General features: G+C 57.2%; 1 protein-coding gene across 3 annotated transcripts in view; it reads left to right on the top strand.

Moving 5' to 3' along the window:
- Nucleotides 1-9411: 9411 nt before the first annotated feature.
- The window catches only part of MARK2 (microtubule affinity regulating kinase 2), a 54829-nt gene continuing 43969 nt past the window's right edge, over nt 9412-20271 (top strand). Inside the window, exon 1 of one of the 3 annotated variants that reach the window (XM_056131705.1) lies at nt 9412-10053. In XM_056131705.1, coding sequence (XP_055987680.1) covers nt 10000-10053 — 54 coding nt within the window. In that variant the 5' untranslated portion in view covers nt 9412-9999. The remainder of the gene's footprint in view (nt 10054-20271) is intronic. The other 2 variants (XM_056131703.1, XM_056131704.1) reach the window with 2 other exon arrangements.

Below are 20271 nucleotides of genomic sequence, written 5' to 3' on the forward strand. Positions count from 1 at the left end.
TGTGCAATCAGGAGAGGTGATGTAAGGTGGACATTCACCTTGATGCCTCCACCAGCATCTGACCAGAGAATGCAAAGTTTTCTGGGAAGGTTATGGGTGCTGTCCAGGGTGGGTGTCACCCCTTGACCAGCCTATGCCAACCCAGTGGGGACTGCTTGGCCCAGGAGAATCCCGCCAAATCCCTAACTGATAAAACTTGGGAGGAGCCCACGAGTGGGCAGAAATAGTTTTGGGGTAGATTTTAGAGACAGGTAGTGGGAAAGGCAGTGGGATTCAAGACACCTGTACCTGGTGATGCCACTCAGAATCCCCCAGGTCCTCCCCATCTATGTACCCCTGTATCTTGCCCAGTAGGGTAGAGCAGAAATAAGCAAAAAGCCTGATTCTGTCTGCAACGTGACTGTGAGTTCCCGCGGGTGTTTCTGTCCGTTCTGACTGCTGTGGCTATGTTTACATTCATGCCGATGTGCTTTGAGAATCACGTGGCTATGTTGCTCGGGACCTCAGCTCCCAGAACGTGTGTCCACAAGCTGCCCTTTGTCCAGTTGTGGTGCGGTTCATGATTTGCCTCGCTAGACCATGCTCCTGCATAGGGCCCGGGGCCCTATCTTGCCCTGGCCTACAGTAGGTGCTCAATAAACGTGTGTCAAGTGCCCTCTTGGTGTGTCTTCCTCTGCGGTCTTTTGCAAGCTGGTCCCTGGAGTGTGGTTCTCCACCTGGTGCCAGTGATGGCACAAGCAGCACTGCAGGGCCCTGCCCAGAGTCCAGCAGAGCAAGGGTCCTGGGGGTGGGGGTGGCAGCTGAGTCCAACAGGGTGCAGAAGGAAGTTTCTAGGTTTGGTTTTGGTTTGACAGTGCTTGTGCAAAGCCTGTGTTTGCTTCAGCCTTTGAGCATATTTTTGGGCTACACATGCCCAGTGATGCTTGGGTTACTCTTGGTTCTGCACTCAGGAATTATTCCTGCCGGTGCTCGGGGGACCATATGGGATGCCGGGGATCGAACCTGGGTCGACTATGTGCAAAGCAAACACCCTGTCTGCTGTACTATCCCTCTGGCCCCCGAGAGTTTCTTTCTTCTTTTTTTTTTTTTTTTGTATTTTGGGGTTTGGGGCCATACCCATCACCCCAGAGAATACTAGCAAGAATATCAGACCCCATGACTGGCGTTGGCCCCTTTGTCCAGTGATGGGGACACCACCTTGAAGGGGTTACAGGGGGAGGGGACAACAGGTCATCATCTCCAGATCCTTTCTCTGTGGCCACTGCCTCTCTCCTGCCCCCCTGCTATCCCCCTTGACTGGGGAGACCTACACAGACCTCAGATCGTGTGAGTGAGTCCAGAAACCAGGGAAGGAAAAAGGTCCTTTCTCCTGGGAGGGCCTGGGAGAAGAGGCCATTGGCTGCCTCTGCGTGTGGTTCAATGGTCAGCCAGCCCCCTGCTCGGCCCAGGTGGCATCCAGGAGCCCTAAGTCCTCCCCTACCAACTCTGGGTAGGGGGCTGCCATCTGACCTCCCCAGGCCAGCACAGTGGGGGTTACTGCCTGCAGTGACCAGACAGGTACCCCAGCCCCGAGGCGCCCCCCCACCTCACTGAAACATCTGCTCTGCTAAGGGACAGCTTCATGGAGGTACCTGCGGGAAAGGAAGTGGGGTGACCTCCCCGGCCCCAGTGCCCGTGTTTCCTTTCCTCAGACCCCACCTCTGAGCCCTCCTTCGGGCTCAGGGTCCCTCACCCGGAAGCAGCACACAGGGCACTGGTCTCTGGGGTGTTAACCCCAGATGGTGCCAGGAGCCCGTGGTCTGAGCTCCAGGCAGATTCACCATATTTGTAGGTGCCCACCACCTGCCCTGGCCCGTTTCCAGGGTCCACTTCCTGCTGGCAGCTGCTGGATCCCGCTCTGGGCTTGGAAGGTGCAACCCGGGGGGATGGGGTTCACCACTAAGGAGGGGGCACAGTAGGAAGTGGCTAGAGAATATGCTGAAGGGCCAGGGCCCCATTTCTCATCCCTTTCTCTAAGGGTTGCTTTGGACACCCCCATCCTACCTGGCTAGCCTGGTCCTCAGTGACCTCGAACCCTGGCTCAGGTAGAGTCTCCTTTTTTTTTTTTTTTTTTTTTTTTTTTTGCTTTTTGGGTTACACCAGCGATGCTCAGGGGTTACTCCTGACTCTGCACTCAGGAATTAATCCTGGTGGTGCTCAGGGGACCGTATGGGATGCTGGAATTCGAACCCAGGTCGGCCGCATGCAAGGCAAACACTCTACCCGCTGTGCTATCGCTCCAGCCCCGAGTCTCCATATTTGCAGGTGATCAGGACACCAATACAGTGACACCCAAAGCTGGGGCCATCTATGCCAGACCCTACCCTGAGCCCCGTATCCCCTCTCCCTCACCAAGGCCAAAGCCTGTAGCCCACCACCACCACCACCTCATGCCTGGGGGCCAGCAGTTGGTTTCCAAGGCACTTGTCCACGCTTGTCCTGCCCAGCCAAACCCTGGCCAGATTCAGTTTGTGCCAGGAGAGGGCCGAGCACGCCTCGCATATGTGAAGCCTGGGTTCGATCCCCCCACACCACGAAGGGTCAAAGGAGATGGCAGGGGCCTGGTGCTTAGGGGTATTGCTGGCTCTGTGCTGGGGGGTTGTTCCCGTCGGTAGTGCTCTGGGGGACTGTGGTGCCAGGATAGAACTTGGCACCCCTCATGCAAACAGAGCATGTGGTCAGCCTGGGAGACCTCGCCTGCCCCTTGAGTGGACCGTCTGAGCAAGAGGCATTGCAGGGAGAAGCAGCTTCTGGCGGGAAGGGTGCTGGGCGAGGAATGCCCCTGTCCTGACTTCTTCCCAGGGCTTGTCCCTGGGGCTTGCTGTGGGCCACACATGGTTGGGGACACAGGACCCCTCCAGGAACCAAGGCATGTCCGGTTTGGTGAGGCTGGGACTGCACATGGCCCTTCCCCTTCTCCCACACGGCGTGCACGTGCGTGTGTGTATGCATGTATGCATGTGTGTATGTGTGTGCATGTGTGCATGTATGCATGTATGCATATGTGTGCATGTGTGTGTATGTGTGTGCACATATGCATGTGTCTGTGCGTGTATGCATGCACATGTGTGCATGTGTGTGCACGTGTATGCGTGTGTGCATATGTGTGCATGTATGCATGTGTGTGCGTGTATGTGTGTGTGTGCGTGTATACGTGTGTGTATGTGTGTGTGCGCGCGTGTGTGCATGTGGTGTGGGGGGGGCAGCCTTCAGGGCACCTCCTCCCAGAGCTGAGCTCAGTCCCCATGTGCTCCCTGCCCTGCTGCTGGCGGTGGCTCCTGAGGAGAACTGGGGGTCACTGTCTCATCCCGCCAGGCAGGAGCTGGGCAGGAACACAGCCGGGTGGGATTTGGGAAATGGTCTCAGCTGGGGCTGCTCTAACAGAATACACTTGGAGCATGTGGGGGCGGGGGGGACAAGAGCAAATACCCCCAAACTGCGTTCTTCCAGCTAGGGCGCTAGAGAGCAGGGACAGCTGTCTTCTCCCACACCCTTGCATGGGGGAAGGGATTGGGGACTGCAGGGGGGGCTTGGTTTTGGTTTTGGTTTGGTTGGTTTGGTTTTTTGGGCCACACCTAGAAGTCGTCAGATCTTATTCCTGGCTCTGTGCTCAGGGGTCACTCCTGGTGGGGTTCAGGGACCGTATGGGGTGCTGGGATCAAAATTGGGACAGCTGCATGTAAGGCAGATGCCCTATTCACTGTGTGCCCCTGGTTTGTAGTCACCCCTGGCACTGCTGGGGGCTTCTCCCAGCTGTGTGCTTGAGGGGGTCATTCCTGGTCATTCCCAGTGCCCAGGGGAACTTTCAGTGCCAGGGACCAAACTGGGATCAGCTGCCACACACAAGGCCAGCACCTTAGCCCCTGCACTATCCACCGTGGCCCCAGGGTGCTCTTGTATAGGTACTAAGCCAGGGGTCCAGGACTCAAAGGGCTGACGAGGAATGCATGCTTGTTATGGAGCACTGAGTCTGGAGTAGCACTCAAGTACCGCCAGCGGTGGCCTGACCCTCTGTACATATAAACACACACATATAAACATGCCAGCTCGGGGCTGGAGCGATAGCACAGCGGATAGGGTGTTTGCCTTGCACGCAGCCAACCCAGGTTCAATTCCCAGCATCCCATATGGTCCCCTGAGCACTGCCAGGAGTAACTCCTGAGTGCAAAGCCAGGAGTAACCCCTGTGCATCGCCAGGCGTGACCCCCCCCCCAAAAAAAAAACATGCCAGCTCCACCGTCATGCTTAGTCCTTTCGCAGAGACACTACCTAATTGTGTTAGCCATTGCATCTTTTTCCTTTTCTTATTTTGCTTTTGGGTTACTACTGGCTCTGCACTCAGTTATTACTCCTGGTGGTGCTTTGGGGACCATATGGGATGCCAGGGATTGAACCTGGGTCGGCCGTGTGCGAGACAAACACCCTACCCACTGTACTATTGCTCTGGCTCCACCCATTGCATCTTGCAGGTAACCAGGTAACCTCCCTTGGTGATACAGACCAGGAGCGCAAGAGGCCTGAGTGGGGAAATGGTGGTCCTAGACAGTGTCTTGTCTGCCCTGGGGACCAAGCTGATCCTGGCCTTGGGAGGTGCTCATTTGAGATTTCTTGAATGAATGGATTTGCAAATCGGAGAGGGGTACAACTTCCAGCAACAATTACTCCTCTGGTTTGGTTTTGGAGCCACTCCCCAACAATGCTGGGGGCACCCCTCTGGTTTAATGCACAGGGAACCGTGTAGTTCTGGGGCTCAAACCCAGAGATCCTGCACGAGAAATAGGTGTGTCAGCCTTTTGAGCTCTCTCTCCAGCCTTGTCATTGATCTTTACTTTCCTTTCAGTTTTGGGGTCACACTGGGTGGTGCTGGGGTAGGGGTGGCTTCTTCCAAGACAGTGCTTGGGGGATCATGTGGTGTCTGAGATAGAACCTGGTACTCCCCAGTTGAAAGCATGTCTTCTAGCCCTGTCTCCCTGGCCCCTAGTAACTAATCTTTGAGGATTCAGTGGGTTCAGGGGTTTGAGAAAGTGATATTTGAACTGGATCTAGATGCTTGAGGTAGGTGGCCACGGGTCACCCTAACCGCATGGAGGTGAGGGAGGGGTGGTGGGGTGCAGGAGGTACATATCAGTGAGGTGGAGGGAGGTGGAACTGGAGAGGATATCAGTAAGGTAAGTTGAGGCCAGATTGTGCAAAGCCCTGAATGCAGGCTACAGACTATTTTTGGCACTAGGATTGGCTGTGTATGTGGTGTCCAGTGCAAAATGAAAAGGCAGGGCCCTGTGGGTACCACGATTTCGAGGTCAGGTTCAAGGTTCTGGGCCAGGCTGGAGGATGGTTCAGTGACCTGGAGCAAGAGTGCTGGTTCGCTCCCCTGATGCTCGGTACCACAGTTTCCCTTTCTTTCTTCCCCCCACCCCAACTTTGGATCACACCTGGCGATGCACAGGGGTTACTCCTGGCTCTTCACTCAGGAATTACTCCTGGCAGTGCTCAGGGGACCATATGGGATGCTGGGAATCCAACCCGGGTTGGCTGCGTGCAAGGCAAATGTCCTACCTGCTGTGCTATTGCTCCAGCCCTCGGTACCACAGTTTTCTTGAGCACTGCTCCACCCCTTTTGGAGAGCCTGGCAAGTTCCCAAGAATATCTCGCCCACACGGCAAAGCCTGGCAAGTTTTCCATGACATATTCGATATGCCTTGAGTTTCCCTCTCCGCCCCGAGCAGAGCCCCGACAGCTGAAGACCTCTGGAACCCAGCCAAAGCCATGCTAAAACCAGTCTCCACACGCTTGGATGAGGAACTGGCAGAGGAACCCAGGTGTGCGGGACCCGGGGCTGAGATCTCCAAGCTTGCTCAGTTCGGGACTGGGCCTCCTCCACTCAGCTCCCCCATCTTCCAGTAGCTAGACAGTTACACCCACCAACTGCCGTGTAACCCCATCAATGGCCATCCAGAGACTATAAAACCAAGCGTCCTCGCGACCTCTTATTCTCTTGTTCTCACTCTCAGAGAATCCGGCAGGCTACTAAGAGTATCATACCCGCCTATATGCCTGACTAGGAATACCAGTAAAGGTGATTAGAGGCTGCCCCAAAAACCTCCATCTGTCTTGGAGAGCCCAGCAAGCTACCGAGAGTATCCTGCCCGCACGGCAGAGCCTGACAAGCTACCCGTGGCGTATTCGATATGTCAAAAACAGTAACCATGAATGGTCCTCATTCCCCTGACCCTGAAGGAGCCCCCAGTATGTCATCGGGCTACACTTGCACGTGACAGGGACGAATGGAGACGTTACTGGGCACGCTCGAGCGAATTGAAGAACAACGGGGTGATAGTGATAGTGATTCGACATGCCAAAAACAGTAACAACAAGTCTCACAGTTTGTTGTGAGACGTTACTGGTGCCCGCTCAAGCAAATCGATGAACAACAGGAGTATGGTACTGTGTTACGGGGCTAGAAGCGATTCCCAAAGCTAATACTATGTCAGGAGTCAGTCAGCCCAGGCCCAAGGATGGCTGAATGTGGCCCTGAAACCAAGGAAGGGGTGGAGAGACAGGACAGCTGGTAGGATACCTGCCTTGACACCGCTTTCAGCACCCCATTATGGTCCCCTGAGCCCTGCCAGGAATGATCCTTGAGCACAGTCAGAAGTAAACGCTAGGTACTGCTTAGGGTTACCCCAATAAATAAATAAATAAATAAATAAATAAAACTTAGGGGGGAAAAAGTTCAAACCCCTTCCCCTTTTGTCAAATTTTTACTGTAGTTTATGTAACATGGTCACAACTGCATTGACTTTTTTTTGGGCGGGGAGGGGCCATACCAGGTTGTGCTCAGGGGTTACTCTTGGTTTTGCACAGGAATCATTCCTGGCTGTGCTTGGGGGGGCCCTATGGGATGCCGGGGATCGAACTCAGTTCAATCATGTACAAGGCAAATATCCTACCAGCTGTACTATCACTCTGGCCCCAAATTTCATTAACTTTTGGGGTTTTGTTTGTTTGTTCGGTTTTGGGGTTATACTCTGTGCTCAGGAGTCACTCCCGGTAGTGCTGAGAGGAACCATGTGGGATGTTGGGGATCGACCCGGGTGGGCTGTGTGCAAGGCCAGCACCCTACCTGCTATCCTATGGCTCTAGCCCCCAGGGCAAGGCCCTTTTAAGAGCAGGGCAGGGTCAAGGGCTCTAAAGCCAGCTGCCCATCCCACCTGGGAACTGGGAGGAGCAGGCTGGAGGGAGATGAGTTGGAGACAGGCTGGAGGGAGATGAGTTGGAGACAGGCTGGAGGGAGATGAGTTGGAGACAGGCTGGAGGGAGATGAGTTGGAGGTGGCAAAAAGCAAGAGAGACTGAGGAAGAGGAAAGGAAGAGCCGTAGTGTAGAGGTGGGGGCAGGGGTGAGGCGGGGTGAAAACCTGAGTAATCCAGAGGAGGCATGGGGAACGCCCTGAAACTTATCTTCCTTTGAAGGACTCAGGATTGTGGATAGTTGAGAGATGTGAGAGAGAGAGAAAGAGAGACAGAGACAGAGACAGAGACAGAGACAGAGAGTGAGCAGAAGTGAGAGGGAGAGTGTGCATCCCCCCTCAGCCACCAGAGGGCGTATCATTCTCATGGATTTTCCAGGATGAATTTGGGTGCGGGGGCATTTCCCTCACCTCCTTCCCAGCTCTTGAACCAACTTCTTCCGCAATGACCAGAAGGCCTTGATGGAGTTGGCACAGCGAGCCTGACGTCCTGGAGACCTGTGCATTTTTAGGAGATCCCTGCTGTCCCGGGAGACACTTTCCTACCCCGCTGTTGGCATCTCTGGGTGACTCGCTCAAGGCTCTATTCAAGACGCTGGTGCTGGGGTTGGAGGTCAAGGGTGAGAAGTCCAAGCAGCACTTTCCTGGAGTCCCCAAGGTTTCTCTGCTCCCCTACCCTTGGGGACTGGCTTGAGCCTGGTTTCTGGCTTGTGTAGGTTCTGCCTAGCTTCAGCTGCTGAAGACCCCAGGGAGTGGGACCAAGTTCTGACATGTTCAGGGGAGGAAGGGCAGGGGCAGTTTGGAGCCTGAGGAACGAAACCAGGCTGTTCTCCCTCCAGAAGGAAGTGAACAGCCTTCTCAGGTAACCACATGGACTTCCTACTCAGGTAACCACATGACTTCCTGTTGGTGTGAGAGACTCTCTAGAGATGTGAGGGACCTCAGAGCTCACCGAGCCAATGGCCACACTTGGTTGATGGCAAAGGAAAGTGCCCACGCTCTGTGCTGTCCCCAGGAATTCTCACTGTCAACCAGTTTCTCATTTGTATGCGTTTCTTTCTCTTACTGAGACACGAATGAAGACAAGATGGTCTTTCCTGCTAAATTTTGCAGGGGAATTTAAAATACTAACCAAGGGGCTGGAGAGATAGTAAGTACAACAGGCATGACGGATGCGGGTTCAATCCCTAGCCCTTCTTATGATCCCCCTGAACTCCACCAGTGTGTGGAGTGATCCCTGAGTGCAGAGCCAGGAGTAAGCCCTGAGCATCAGAATGCATGCTTGGCATACAGGCGCATCCCCTGAGCAACTCACTGGGAGTGGCCTCAGAACTCAGCATTTCTATATTTTGAATAACAATCATAAAATGAAACGGAATTCAAAGACTGTTTTAAAATACCTGGACTGGACCTATGCCATGGATCGTTTTCCATATAGGAGCGAGAAGGCTAAGCTCAGAAATGTCATGTGATTTCTTCCCCCCAAGATTACACAGCACTTTTTGTGAACAGACCTGGCTCCGGAATCATGGCTGGGAGAGACATCCGCAGCCTACCCCATCTGGGAGCCAAGAGTGCTGACCTGGCGCCTGCCAGGGACCTGGCAGGGTGAGGTGTCTTCTCGACTAGACGTGGGGGTGCACAGAAAAACAAGCCAGAAGAGACAGTGGCAGGTAATAGACTAACGGTGCCTTTGACAGGTGACACACGTGTTGATAGGCTGGAAAATAAATGAGAAAGATTTCAAGAGCTGCCGGGCAACCGGATGCATGAAGATTCCGATGGGAAGTTACTTTAAAACCGAAGGACGCTAATCGCAGGAAAGGGCGAAAAGTTCGTCGTTTCTATTCAGTCAACTAATACCAGGCACAGGTGTGCTCCACGCTCCGCGTCCAAGTCAGATTCTGGGTCTCCCGCCGGGAATGACCCGAGCTCGCGGGGCTTCGGGTGTTGCCGGAAACAGCCGACAAGGGCCGTCGGCGGCGGGGCGGGGCGGGGCGGGGGCGTGGCCGACTCCGGGCACGCGGAGTGGCTTCGGGTGTTTCCGGAACTTGCCGAAGCCGGCTCGAAGGGGCGGGGCAAGGCCCGTGGGCGGGGCCTCGGGCCTCGGGCTCTCTTCGTGGATTTCCGTAAACAGACCCGAAGCTCGGTCTCGGGAACCGAGGAGGAGGTGCGCGCCTCCCCGGGGGTTACCTTCTTCGGGTGTTTCCGGAACTCAGCCGTCGTCCGGGGCTCGGAGGAGGAGGCGCGCCCCCCTCCCGTTCCAGGGCGCTTCGGATGTTTCCGGCTGCCGCCGGCGGAAAGAGCCGAGGGCCGGCGGTGGAGGCGGCCATGTTGGGAGCAGCAGGTCCGGCGGCGGCTGCCTGTGTGCCGGGCGCGGAGCAGTGCCGCTGAGGGCAGGGGAGGAGCGAGGCAGGCGGCCGGCTGCGGCGGCAGAGAGTAGGCGGAGCGGCGCAGCCCGGCCGAAAGGCGGCACAGCCCAGCCGGGGGTCGGGGGGGTGCGGTCCGGAGCCGCTCGGAGCCGGCGCGGCCTAGCCCGAGCGGCGCATCCCCGGGCTGGCGTGAGCGGCTGCCCGGCCTCCCCGCACCCCCGGCCGGGGCCCATGCGGCGGGTGCCCCTGCTGTGAGAAGCCCCGCCCGACCGGGCTCCGCGCCTTCCCTTCCCTCCCTTCCTCCAAGCTTCTCGGTTCCCTCCCCTGAGATACCGGCGCCATGTCCAGCGCTCGGACCCCCCTACCCACGCTGAACGAGAGGGACACGGAGCAGGTAAGGAGCCCCGCGGGCTCCCGGGCTTCTCGGGCTTGGGCCCCTGCACCTTGCAGAGTCTCCTCCCTCCTCCGCTGTCCGCGTGCCCCTGCTGCCATCCCGCCAGCCTCGGCTGCCCTGTCACCCGGCCCCCGCACATCCCCCGCCGAGCCCTGGCCGGGGACCCTCCTCCCGCCGCCGCACACTTGTCCGCCGTCGACCCCCCGTCGCCCCCGGCCGCCCTCCCGAGCTCTTCCGCGTTCCCTCCCTCCGCAGCTTCCCCTTCTCTTCCTTTTTTTTTCCTCGCGGGGCCTTTTCTGGTCTTCCTCCTCCCACGCTTACAGCAGCCGCCCTCCTGCTCCCCGCGATTTGCGGGGAGCTCCCCTCGGGGCTCCCCGCGACCGGCCCCCCCCTCCGGCGCCCGGGGCTCGCGCGCGCTGGCCTGCCTCGACGTCCCCCGCCGCCCTCCCCCGGCCCTGCTTAGCACCCGGCACCCGCAGAGCGCCCTCGGTCGCCCCCCGCGCCTTCCAGGCGCCCCGTTTTTTTCCTGCCCCGCGCCTTCCCTCTCTGTTGCCTGCAGCCCACCAGCTCCACCCTCGTCACCTTTCCAAAACGTTCGCCTACTCTGTGCTCATCACTTTTGCCTTCTCCCGGAGCGCCCTGTGCCTGGCTGGCGCCCGCCCGGGCATTTGTTGCTTCCGTGTTCCCCATCCAGCTGTCATGCGCGTGGCTTTCCCACAGGTTGCCTTGGGGGGCTCCGGGGTTCACCCCCTTCGGGCTGGGGAGGGGGAGCCTCGGCCCTTTTTTTTTTTTTTTTTTTCCACCGTGAGAGTTTTACCGCCGGCTCCGTGGGCTGCTCCCGACCAGAGAAGGCCACTCGGTGGATGTCACCTGTTGCTTCGTCCTTTCTCGGTGCCCTGCCTCGCCCAGGACCTGGCCTTTCTCTCTTCTGCGGCCACACCATCCCCCAGCCGGCACCCTCCTGCCGCTTGGCTCTGAGATCGGTCACTTTTGCCAGTCGGGTCCCTGTCAGCCCAGCCTCGCGTCCCCGAGTCAGTCTGCGGCCGCCTTCACCTGCTGCTTCTGTCCCCTTTGCCTCTGCTAATCTGGAGTCTCTGGAGCTCCGGGGCCAGGTTGGCATGGGGCAGGCTGCTTTCTGGAGCACCCGCTCCCCTGCCTGGCAATCACTGCTATCATTTGTCACTTAAGCCTCAGCCTTCCCTGGTTCGTCTCACCTCCCAGCCGCATCCGCTTTCCGCCCCTCCCCTCTCTGCCCCCAGCTCCGGTGTCCCATGCTGACCGCCCAGCACAACACCCCCCACCCCCACCCCACCCCCCCTGCGCCTGTGGCGCCCAGCTTGGTGGAGAACTTTTCTTCAGTGCCAGCAGCTTGACTTGGCGGAAGGAGCTGGGCTCCCCGGGGCTTCCTCTCTGCACCTTTCCCCTCCTTCCCCCCCAGCCGTCCTTGTTCCCTTCTGCTGTCCTCCGGGGCCCAGTAGAACAGGGGTTCTGCTCTTATTCCGTGCGTTTCTTTCTCTGAAAATATTTCCCTCTTGTCCTTTTACTTCATGTTGATCCGTTGGGGCCCCCACCCCTCCCGCTCTGTTATTGGCCAGGCTGAGATTTTTCCTGCAGTGATGGGTTACTGATGGAGTGGTGGCTTTTGGGGGCTGGAGAAGTGCATGGATGAGACAGTTGGTGGCTGTGTGATTGCTGGGTCTGGCAGCCGCTCTGCTTGCTCGCCGTCTGCCTCCGGCCGCTGTTCCACCTTAGAGGGAGGAGGGAGGCACTTTCTCTAGGCCGTGGGGAGGGTGCCTGGCCCATTCCTTTTCCAAGCACTCACTGCCTTTGTCTCAGCAGGTACGCCCTGCTTAACCAGAGAGCTACCCAACTGTTGAGCTGGGAGGAGGAAGCCAAGTGACTGACTGGCACCCTCAGGCATTTGGGGAGTGGCCTTAGAGTGCCCACTTTCTCAGCAGGGCTTGGGGGGGCATTGTGTTTGGCAGAGTGGAGGGAGCGATGGCCTCAGTGTGGTTTCTCAGTGCTGTGGACTGAACATGAGTGTGTTCTAGAGATCTGTGCTTGGTGCCGGGGGAGGACTGCATGTACACGAGCTCGGCTTACATGGGAGCTGGCGCACATGTGAGCTCAGCGTACACGTGAGCTCTGTGCTGACATGAGTTCTGTGCTCATTACAGGAGCTAGAACAGGAGCTCAGCACATATATACAGGAGCTTGGCACACACATGAGTGCTGTGTACACACCAGCTCTGAGCACAGATTAGCTCTGCACACATACCATGTCTGAGCACACACCACCTCTGCACACATACCATCATCTCTGTGCATACCAGCTTTGAGCATGCATCAGCTCTAAGCACACACCAGCTCTGTGCACACACCATCTCTGTGGACACCATCTCTGTGCATACCAGCTCTGCACACAACAGCTCTGTGCACACCACCTCTGCACACACATGAGCTCTGAGCACATATCAGCTCTGAGCACTTACTAACTCTGCACACACACCAGCTCTGAGAACACCAGCTCTGTGCACAACAGCTCTTGCACACACATCAGTTCTGAGCACACACCAGCTCTGAACACCAGCTCTGTGCATAACAACTCTGCACACACCAACTCTGTGCATACGAGCTCGGCGCACACCAGCTCTGCACACACCAGCTCTGCATACACATCACCTCTACACACACACGAGGTCTAAGCACAAACCAGCTCTGCACACACCAGCTCTGCATACATATCACCTCTACGCACACACGAGGTCTAAGCACAAACCAGCTCTGGGCATATACCAGCTCTGTGTGTACACCAGTTCTGCACACACACTACCTGTGCACACACACCATCTCTGTGAATATCAGCTCTGTGCACAACAGCTCTGCACACACACCACTTCTGCATGCACATGAGCTTGGAGCACACATCAGCTCTGCGTATACTACCTCTGAGCACACACCAGCTCTGAACACACCAGCTCAGCACACACCACCTCTGCACACACCAGCTCGGCACACACCAGCTCTGCGCACACACCAGCTCTGCGCACACACCAGCTCTGCACACACCAGCTCTGTGCATACCAGCTCTGCACATAACGGCTCTGCACACACCAATTCTGTGCACACCAGCTCTTTGCACACCAGCTTTGCACACACCAACTCTGTGCACACCAGCTCTTTGCACACCAGTTCTGCATAGACACCACCTCTGCGCACACACCACCTCTGTGCATACACCACCTCTGTGCACACACCATCTCTGCATACACACCGTCTCTGTGCACACCAGCTCTTTGCACACCAGCTCTGCACACACCAACTCTGTGCACACCAGCTCTTTGCACACCAGTTCTGCACAGGCACCACCTCTGCGCACACACCACCTCTGTGCATACACCACATCTGCGCACACACCGGCTCTGCATACACACCATCTCTGTACACACCATCTCTGTGCACACCAGCTCTGCGCACACCAGCTCTTCATTCATATCACCTCTACACATACACGAGCTCTAAGCACGCACCAGTTCTGTGCACGTACCAGCTTTGTGCGCATACCAGCTCAGCACACACCAGCTCTGCACACATATCAGCTCTGACACATATCAGCTCTGAGCACACACCAGCTCTGTACACACACCACCTCTGCACACACACCAGCTTTGTACACAGCACTGGACCCCCAGGAACAGGGATTGGGCCTGTCAGCTGTTCTCGGATGACTGTCTGGTGCAGTGACTGCTGACATAGTCATCCTGGGGCCAACCGTGACTCTCATTCTGTTTCCACTCTATGGATGCAGGTTCCTAGTTTCTGCTGTGATTCTCGGGTAGACGCTCACACTGCGACTTGATAGTCTGACCTAATGGAAACGCAGCTCTGGGACACCTTGGGGACTCCTGCTACAGGCAGGAGCTGGTGTGGATTTTTTTTTTTTGGACGTGGGGGACGTGTTACACCCAGAGATGATCAGGGGTTACTCCTGGCTCTGCACTCAGGAATTACTCCTGGCTGTGCTCAGAAGACCATATGGGATGTCTGGGATTGAACTCGGGTTGGCCCCATGCAAGGCAAATGCCCTACCTGCCGTGCTGTCGCTCTGGCCCCTCGGAGGTGGTGTTGTTTGGAAAGGGAAAGGACAAGGAGCCAGTCGGGGTCCGAGGGTCGGGATCCTGGGCATGGCCCTGGCTCCTTAGAAGTGGCCTCGGGGATTAGCAGTGTTTGCTAAAGGGAGTCTTGGGAGCGCCTTCGTGTGGCATAAAGTGTGAGGGTTTCACCTGCCTACTTCACCCCCTCAGAGGCCTTCTCTTAGCCTATTTTTTGGAAATGATGAAAACTAGTTTCCCCAGTAAATAGGTAAACACATTCCATTGGTGCCTTAGAGCTCCAATAGCTTCTTGCTCCGTCTCTCCCCTTTCTTTAAAACCTGCAGCTGATGAGAAGCTGTTTCCCTGAGATTTCATCGTATGTGAATTAGGCGTGCGCGCACACAAGCACGCACACACACACACACACACACACAGAAGCATAAAAATAAGTCTTGTGTTGCAGGGAGATTGCCTGTTTGCTGTCGACTCTGTGTCTTAACAGTGAAAGTGGGAGATAAAAGAAAGTCATTTTCTGCCTTTAAGATGATTTTTGGTGACAGCTGATTCTGGGTGTGTTTTTTCACTGCCAAGGACTCATCTTCCTTTTGCAGAAGGAGGGTTGTGACCTGGGCCTGGTATTTGGGGCTCCCCCGTCTGGAGTTGTGCCTTCTCCTCTCTTCCAAGTGGCTGTACTGGCCTGGAGGCCATCAGCAGGGCATCTGGCTGCCTGGCCTCCAGCCAGTGCAGTGGCCATGTGTGGAGGGGTCTGACTTCCAGGTCCCACATGGCGTCAGCCAGCGCGGCCCGCAACACCTGGTGGGGCTGGGGGGGGCATCCTGGTTGTAGAGGCACCCTGCTTTGGGCCTCGAGAACCGGGGGCCTTGTTCATTTTCTCCCAGAATCCTGGAAAGCGGAGTTTGGAAGTCCGGGGAAAGTGAGCTGCTCTAAACCTGCCGATCCCGGGGCTGGAGAGGGCCCAGCGGGCACGCGTGCAGAAGGCCTGGGTTGATTTCCGCCAGGTGTGGCCCCAAAATCAAACGGACAGATCTCCATCTGGGCCCTGGGCTGGCGCTGTCCAGCAGAGAGCATGGCACTCTGCTTAGTTGTTGACCCCGACCTCTGCCCTTTGACCCCGGCTGCTGCCCCGATGGAGGAGCGGCAGAGCTTCACCTTGCGTGCTGGAACCGGGTCTGTAGTCCCTGGCGTGCGGACTGACCATCCCCTTCCCTGACATTTGAACTCTGGAGGTAACAATCTGGTAAGCTGTCCTCATTGCTAGTCTGTGGACTTTGGGAGTAGACACAAGGTGGTCAGTGTAGCCTGGCTGCTTTGGATGACAGTCCAGTTTGCACAGGGATTACTGTCTTTCGACGGGGACCAAAGATAAGGCCTGAGACTTTTTTCCAACAGAAGTCTCTCTTTCTGGGGGGTGGGGGGGTGGGGCACACACTCAGGGCTTGCTCCTGGTTCCGCGCTCAGGGGTCGCTCCTGGCAGGGCTTGGGGAAAGTCATATGGGGTCTCAGGGACTGAACTTGGCTCAGCCGCGTGCATGGCAGGCACCCTGTCTGCTGTCCTGTCGCTCCTGCCCCAGAAGTGTCTTCCGTGGGCACGTGTGATGCCAGGGATTGAACCTGAGCCCTCACTGCGAGGCCACCCAGGGCCGCTGCGTAACTGTCTCGCACACTTGGTCCCCGGGAGGTGGCAGGGCTGAGAAGCATTTGCCTGTGAGGCAGCCCGGGGAGGGGAGGTGGGCAGTGCCCAGGCCGCCCTGACCTCTGCCACCGAGTACTTAGCCACCTGCCCGGCATCTCTCCTCTCCCAGGAGCTCCTTCATGCGACTTTTCTACATATGTATTATGTCAACCTGAATGAATATTTTATGCTGAGAGTGCAGCCAAGCTTCAGACTTTGGGGCCCATTATCGACCCAGGGCGCTGGGGGCTGGGCGCCACCTCTCACTCCCACCCCCCACAGCAGCTCAGCTAAATGGACTCCCCCCCACCCCCGCAGCACTTTGAAGCCCATTAATGGATGGGGATGAAGTCACCTCGGCAGATGGAAAGGGCGAGGAGGGTGGTCTCCTTCCTTCCCTCCCGGAGACTGCGGATGAGGCCTTCCTGCAGGCCCGGCTCTGGGTCCAGCACCCGCCCTGCGCCTGGTTAAGCTGTGGGCCGACCTAGAGGCGGCAGGGGTTCCGATTCCCTCTCCCTCCGACCTGGGCTGGTGTCACCGGGCTCATGGCTTTCCGTGTCACAGCAGAGATGGAGAGGGACATGGAGAGGGCGGCCTGGCCTTCCTCCTCTGGAAGCTCAGCGGAATGACAAGCTGGCAGGATTTCCTGGCCTGGCTGGGAGACCCCAGGAGTTGTGCGTGTTTTGCACGAGAAACTCCGATTCTCCAGGTCGTCGGTGTGTAGCACTGCAGGGTTCTCTGTGGTTCCCCCTCACCAGCCTGGGGAGAGCGGGTCGCCCACTCCTGTCTCTGGCCCCCGTGTGCCCTCCCCAATGCTGGCGTTCCTTCTGGTGCCAGCCACAGTGGGCGTCACAACATCTCAGCCCCTTGGGAGAATCGGGCCCTTTGGGTTCCACTTACCTCTCAGAGGAGGAGGGACCTCAGTTTCTCCTCTTGCCCAGGAGCCCCGTCCCTGCTCCCCTGGGCGTTTGAATGGGCCCGATCTCATCTGCCAGGGTCCCGAGTGCCCGGGGTGGGGGGGGCGTTCTTTCCACAGCTGTCTAGGACTCGCTTCCCCTGCCTCATCCCTTCCATTTCTCATCAGGAAGTGGCTCAAAGGGGCCGAACAATGATTTCCTCTTGTGCACTAGGTGATGGATTTGGGACGGAGGGGGAGCTGGTGGTTGGGGTGAGGCTGCGAGGTGTGGGGAGAGCTCAGGGTTTGGAGGGTGTGTGCGGGAGAAGAAGCTGGAGCCGCCTTTTTCTTTTTAACTAGAGGGAGGCGGAGCAGACCAGAAGCTTCTCTGTAGAACCGGTCCAGCTGGTTTCCAGCAGCTCGGCCTAGTTTCCTCGCACACTCTTTGGGAAGTTGGCAATACGAAGGTCTGCCTCCTCTGGGTTCTGCTCATTCAGGCGTGAGTTTGACCAAAGTCTGTAAACACCCCCTCCCCCCAGTACCACCTTGCCCCGGCTGTGCCCGCCAAGATACTGCGCCTTTTATTCGGGCTTCTTTGCAAGTCACTGCCTGGCAGATGGCCCGCAGCCTCCAGGAAGAAGGGCCTGGGTCTGTCCTTGGTGTGGCTCCCCGCCCCCACGCTCCGGCTGATTCTCCGGGAACTCAGCACCCCTGACTGACCCTGGGGCCCTGTGGCCTGATTGCAAAATTCAGGGAGACCCCAGGACTCAGACCTTTGGGCCGACTATGTTCAGGTGATCCGACCTGGCCTGTGGGAGGGGGAAGAGGGCGAGGAGGAGGAAGAGGAAGAAGCAGCTTTGGGTCTTTGGCAGTTCAGCAGGTACTGCGGCTTGTCTGTGTCAGGATGTTTCTCGGGGAAGGTGGAGCGGGATTCCTAGGCTCCTGGGACCAGCAGCACCCGAAGGTGGCAGGGTCGCCCTTCCCCCTCCCCCAGCAGCAGAAATCTTACTGGTGCCGGAGGTGCCCCCGGGCAGGGATCCTTGGTGTTGGGGTCACTGGTGTCCTGTATGCAGGATGTTCTCCTTTCTCTTCCACTTCCTGTCCCTGAGTGTGTGTGGGTCCTCCTGTGCCCCCTCTCGGCCCCGCGGGCCCCAGAGGATGCGTGCTCTTCAGTTCTGGGTGACGAGCTTCAGGCCCAGTTGAAGGAGAACTAACTGGTCCTTTCAGACTTCAGCCTGTGGTTTCTTGTGGTTGGATTCTGTGGCGGGACTCCCTGTATTGGAATCTTGGGTCAACCCCGGCTGACCTCGGGGTTCTTAATTCCTCTAGGCCTGTTTGTTCACGGGGAAACACAGTAGTTCCTACCTGGTAGGTTGCAGTGCACACGGGAAGAGCTAGTGAGTAGAAAGCACTTGGCACGGTGGCCGTGGCACGTCCCTGCGTCATCGTCCTCTTCACTGTTGGCAGCTGAGCACTGTGGAGTTTTTTCTGAGTACCCCATCGTTCAGGTCAGTGGGAGGGATGTTCGTGAAGATTTCTCCGACCTCATCTTCCCTTGGCGCCTGCAGTCATTGGGTCACAGAGGAAGCCATGAGCCTTTGTGCTCTCTCCAGCTTCCTGAGATGGAGTGGAGTAGAGGGCCTAGTGCCCTTTGGTGCTCAGGGCTAACTCCTAGTTCTGCACTCAGGGGGTCACTGCTGGCGGGGCTCAGAGGACCGTACGAGGGGCCACGGACTGAACCTGGGTCAGCTGTGTACACTGCATTATCTCTTTGGTCCCTCTGTAGCATTCTGGGTTTCTTTTATTTGTTTGGGGGTCCATACCCAGTGCTGCTCAGCGCTACTCCCACGTGGTTCCCGGGTTCCATGTTGACCGCTGGCCTCCCCGATGTTAGGGGTGTGCTCAGGGCGCCCCGCAGTCCGAGGGAAACGGGAATGCCACAGGGGGGTTGGAAGCCCATTTGGGGACAGAGTGATAGTTCATTTTTCCCAGGTTACCAGTGTGAGGGGAGGTTTGTTGATGAGAACCCCACTCCCTCCCTGTCCTTCGGCTGCTCCTGTTTCTGTGTCGTGCCCAGTAGGGGTGCAGCCTGGCGGAGCAGAGGCAGGCCTGTAGCCATCAGTGCCAGGGCCCTGGGTGGAGCTCCCCCAGGACAAGGGTTTCTTCCATCGTGTCCCATTCAAGTGCCTCCATCCCTTTGGCATCAAAAGAAAGTTCCCTGCTTCTCTTAAATACCGAATCCCGAGGGGAGGTGGCTAGACGGGTTGCCTCAGGTCCCTTTTCCTGCTCAGACCCACCTTGGAGGTGGGTACCTGGAGCCCCTAGTGGGTCTCTGAGCAGCAGGAAAGGCTGGAGGGTCCGGGTGCCATCACCAGTGCCGCGTCACCGCCTCCCAGTTGCTGGGGGAATTTGTGGACTTTGACTCTCGGGCTGAGATTTTGGCCTCTGTTGGTTCCTTGTTTATCTTCCTCTCTGGGTCTCTGGCCACTTAGAGAGCTGAGCGCATTGTCTGAACTGCAAGTAAGTTGGGTCTGTGGCCTGGGGGAAAGGGAGAGAGGTAACCACAGGGCTGGCGCCTGAGGGAGTAGATCTGCCGTATTTTCCCCTTCCTTCCCACCCCTCTGCTGGGTTAGCGTCCTTCATTTCCCTTTGCTGTCAGAGCTCTGTTCCCCATTATCGGTCGTCGCAGTGGTTTTCATCTCTGCCTTACCTGTTTCTGTTTCTGGATGGACCACTTTTTTGTGGCATGGCTCAGGAAAGGGGTGTGTGTGTGTGTGTTTGTTTTGTTTGGGGGACACCTGGCAGTGCTCAGGACTTCCTCCTGGCCCTGTGCTCAGGGCTTGCTCCTGGTGGTGTCCAGGATTGAGCCAGGGTCAGCTGCATGCAAGGGGCCTTAGCTTGCAGTACTATGTACTTAGCATGCAGTACTACGTCTCTGACCCCTCCGCAGAGGCATTGATCATCAGCCTGAGAGCTGCTTCATGGATAGAAGACAGGAACCAACTCCCCAGTCCTGTCTTCCTCTTAGGCCTCTGATTTCTGCAAAGTTAGAAATTTTCACCGCCTTAGAGGACATTTTCTTTCACGTGTTGGGAGCCTCACTCCTCAGTACAGCCCGGCTTGGCGGCCTGACAACTCGAGAGGGACGGCATCCCGGTTTCCCTGGTGACAGGGACTAAGCTGGTTCTGGGCCACTTCCTCTGACCTGTCAGGAATGCCGTGACTCTGACCCTGCCTTGGCGCCGAGCTCAGGAGGAGGCTGGTTCCCTGTGGGCTATCCAGGGTCCTCGCGGGGGTCCAGAGAATGGGAATGTTTGCACGATGAGTGTGCCGTTGACCTTTTTCATTTGCTTCTTTCATTCTCACCGGTTTACAGTGGAGTTTTCCGGAGGAGACCCTTGTCTTTTTTTTTTTTTTTCTTTTTGGGTCACACCCAGCAATGCTCAGAGGTTACTCCTGGCTACTCCTGGCAGTGCTTGGGGGACCACATGGGATGCTGGGAATTGAACCTGGGTCGGCCGTGTGCAAGGCAAACG

The sequence above is a fragment of the Sorex fumeus genome, unplaced genomic scaffold, assembly GCF_029834395.1.
Source record: "Sorex fumeus unplaced genomic scaffold, SorFum_2.1 ptg000093l, whole genome shotgun sequence".
NCBI classification, from domain to species: domain Eukaryota; kingdom Metazoa; phylum Chordata; class Mammalia; order Eulipotyphla; family Soricidae; genus Sorex; species Sorex fumeus.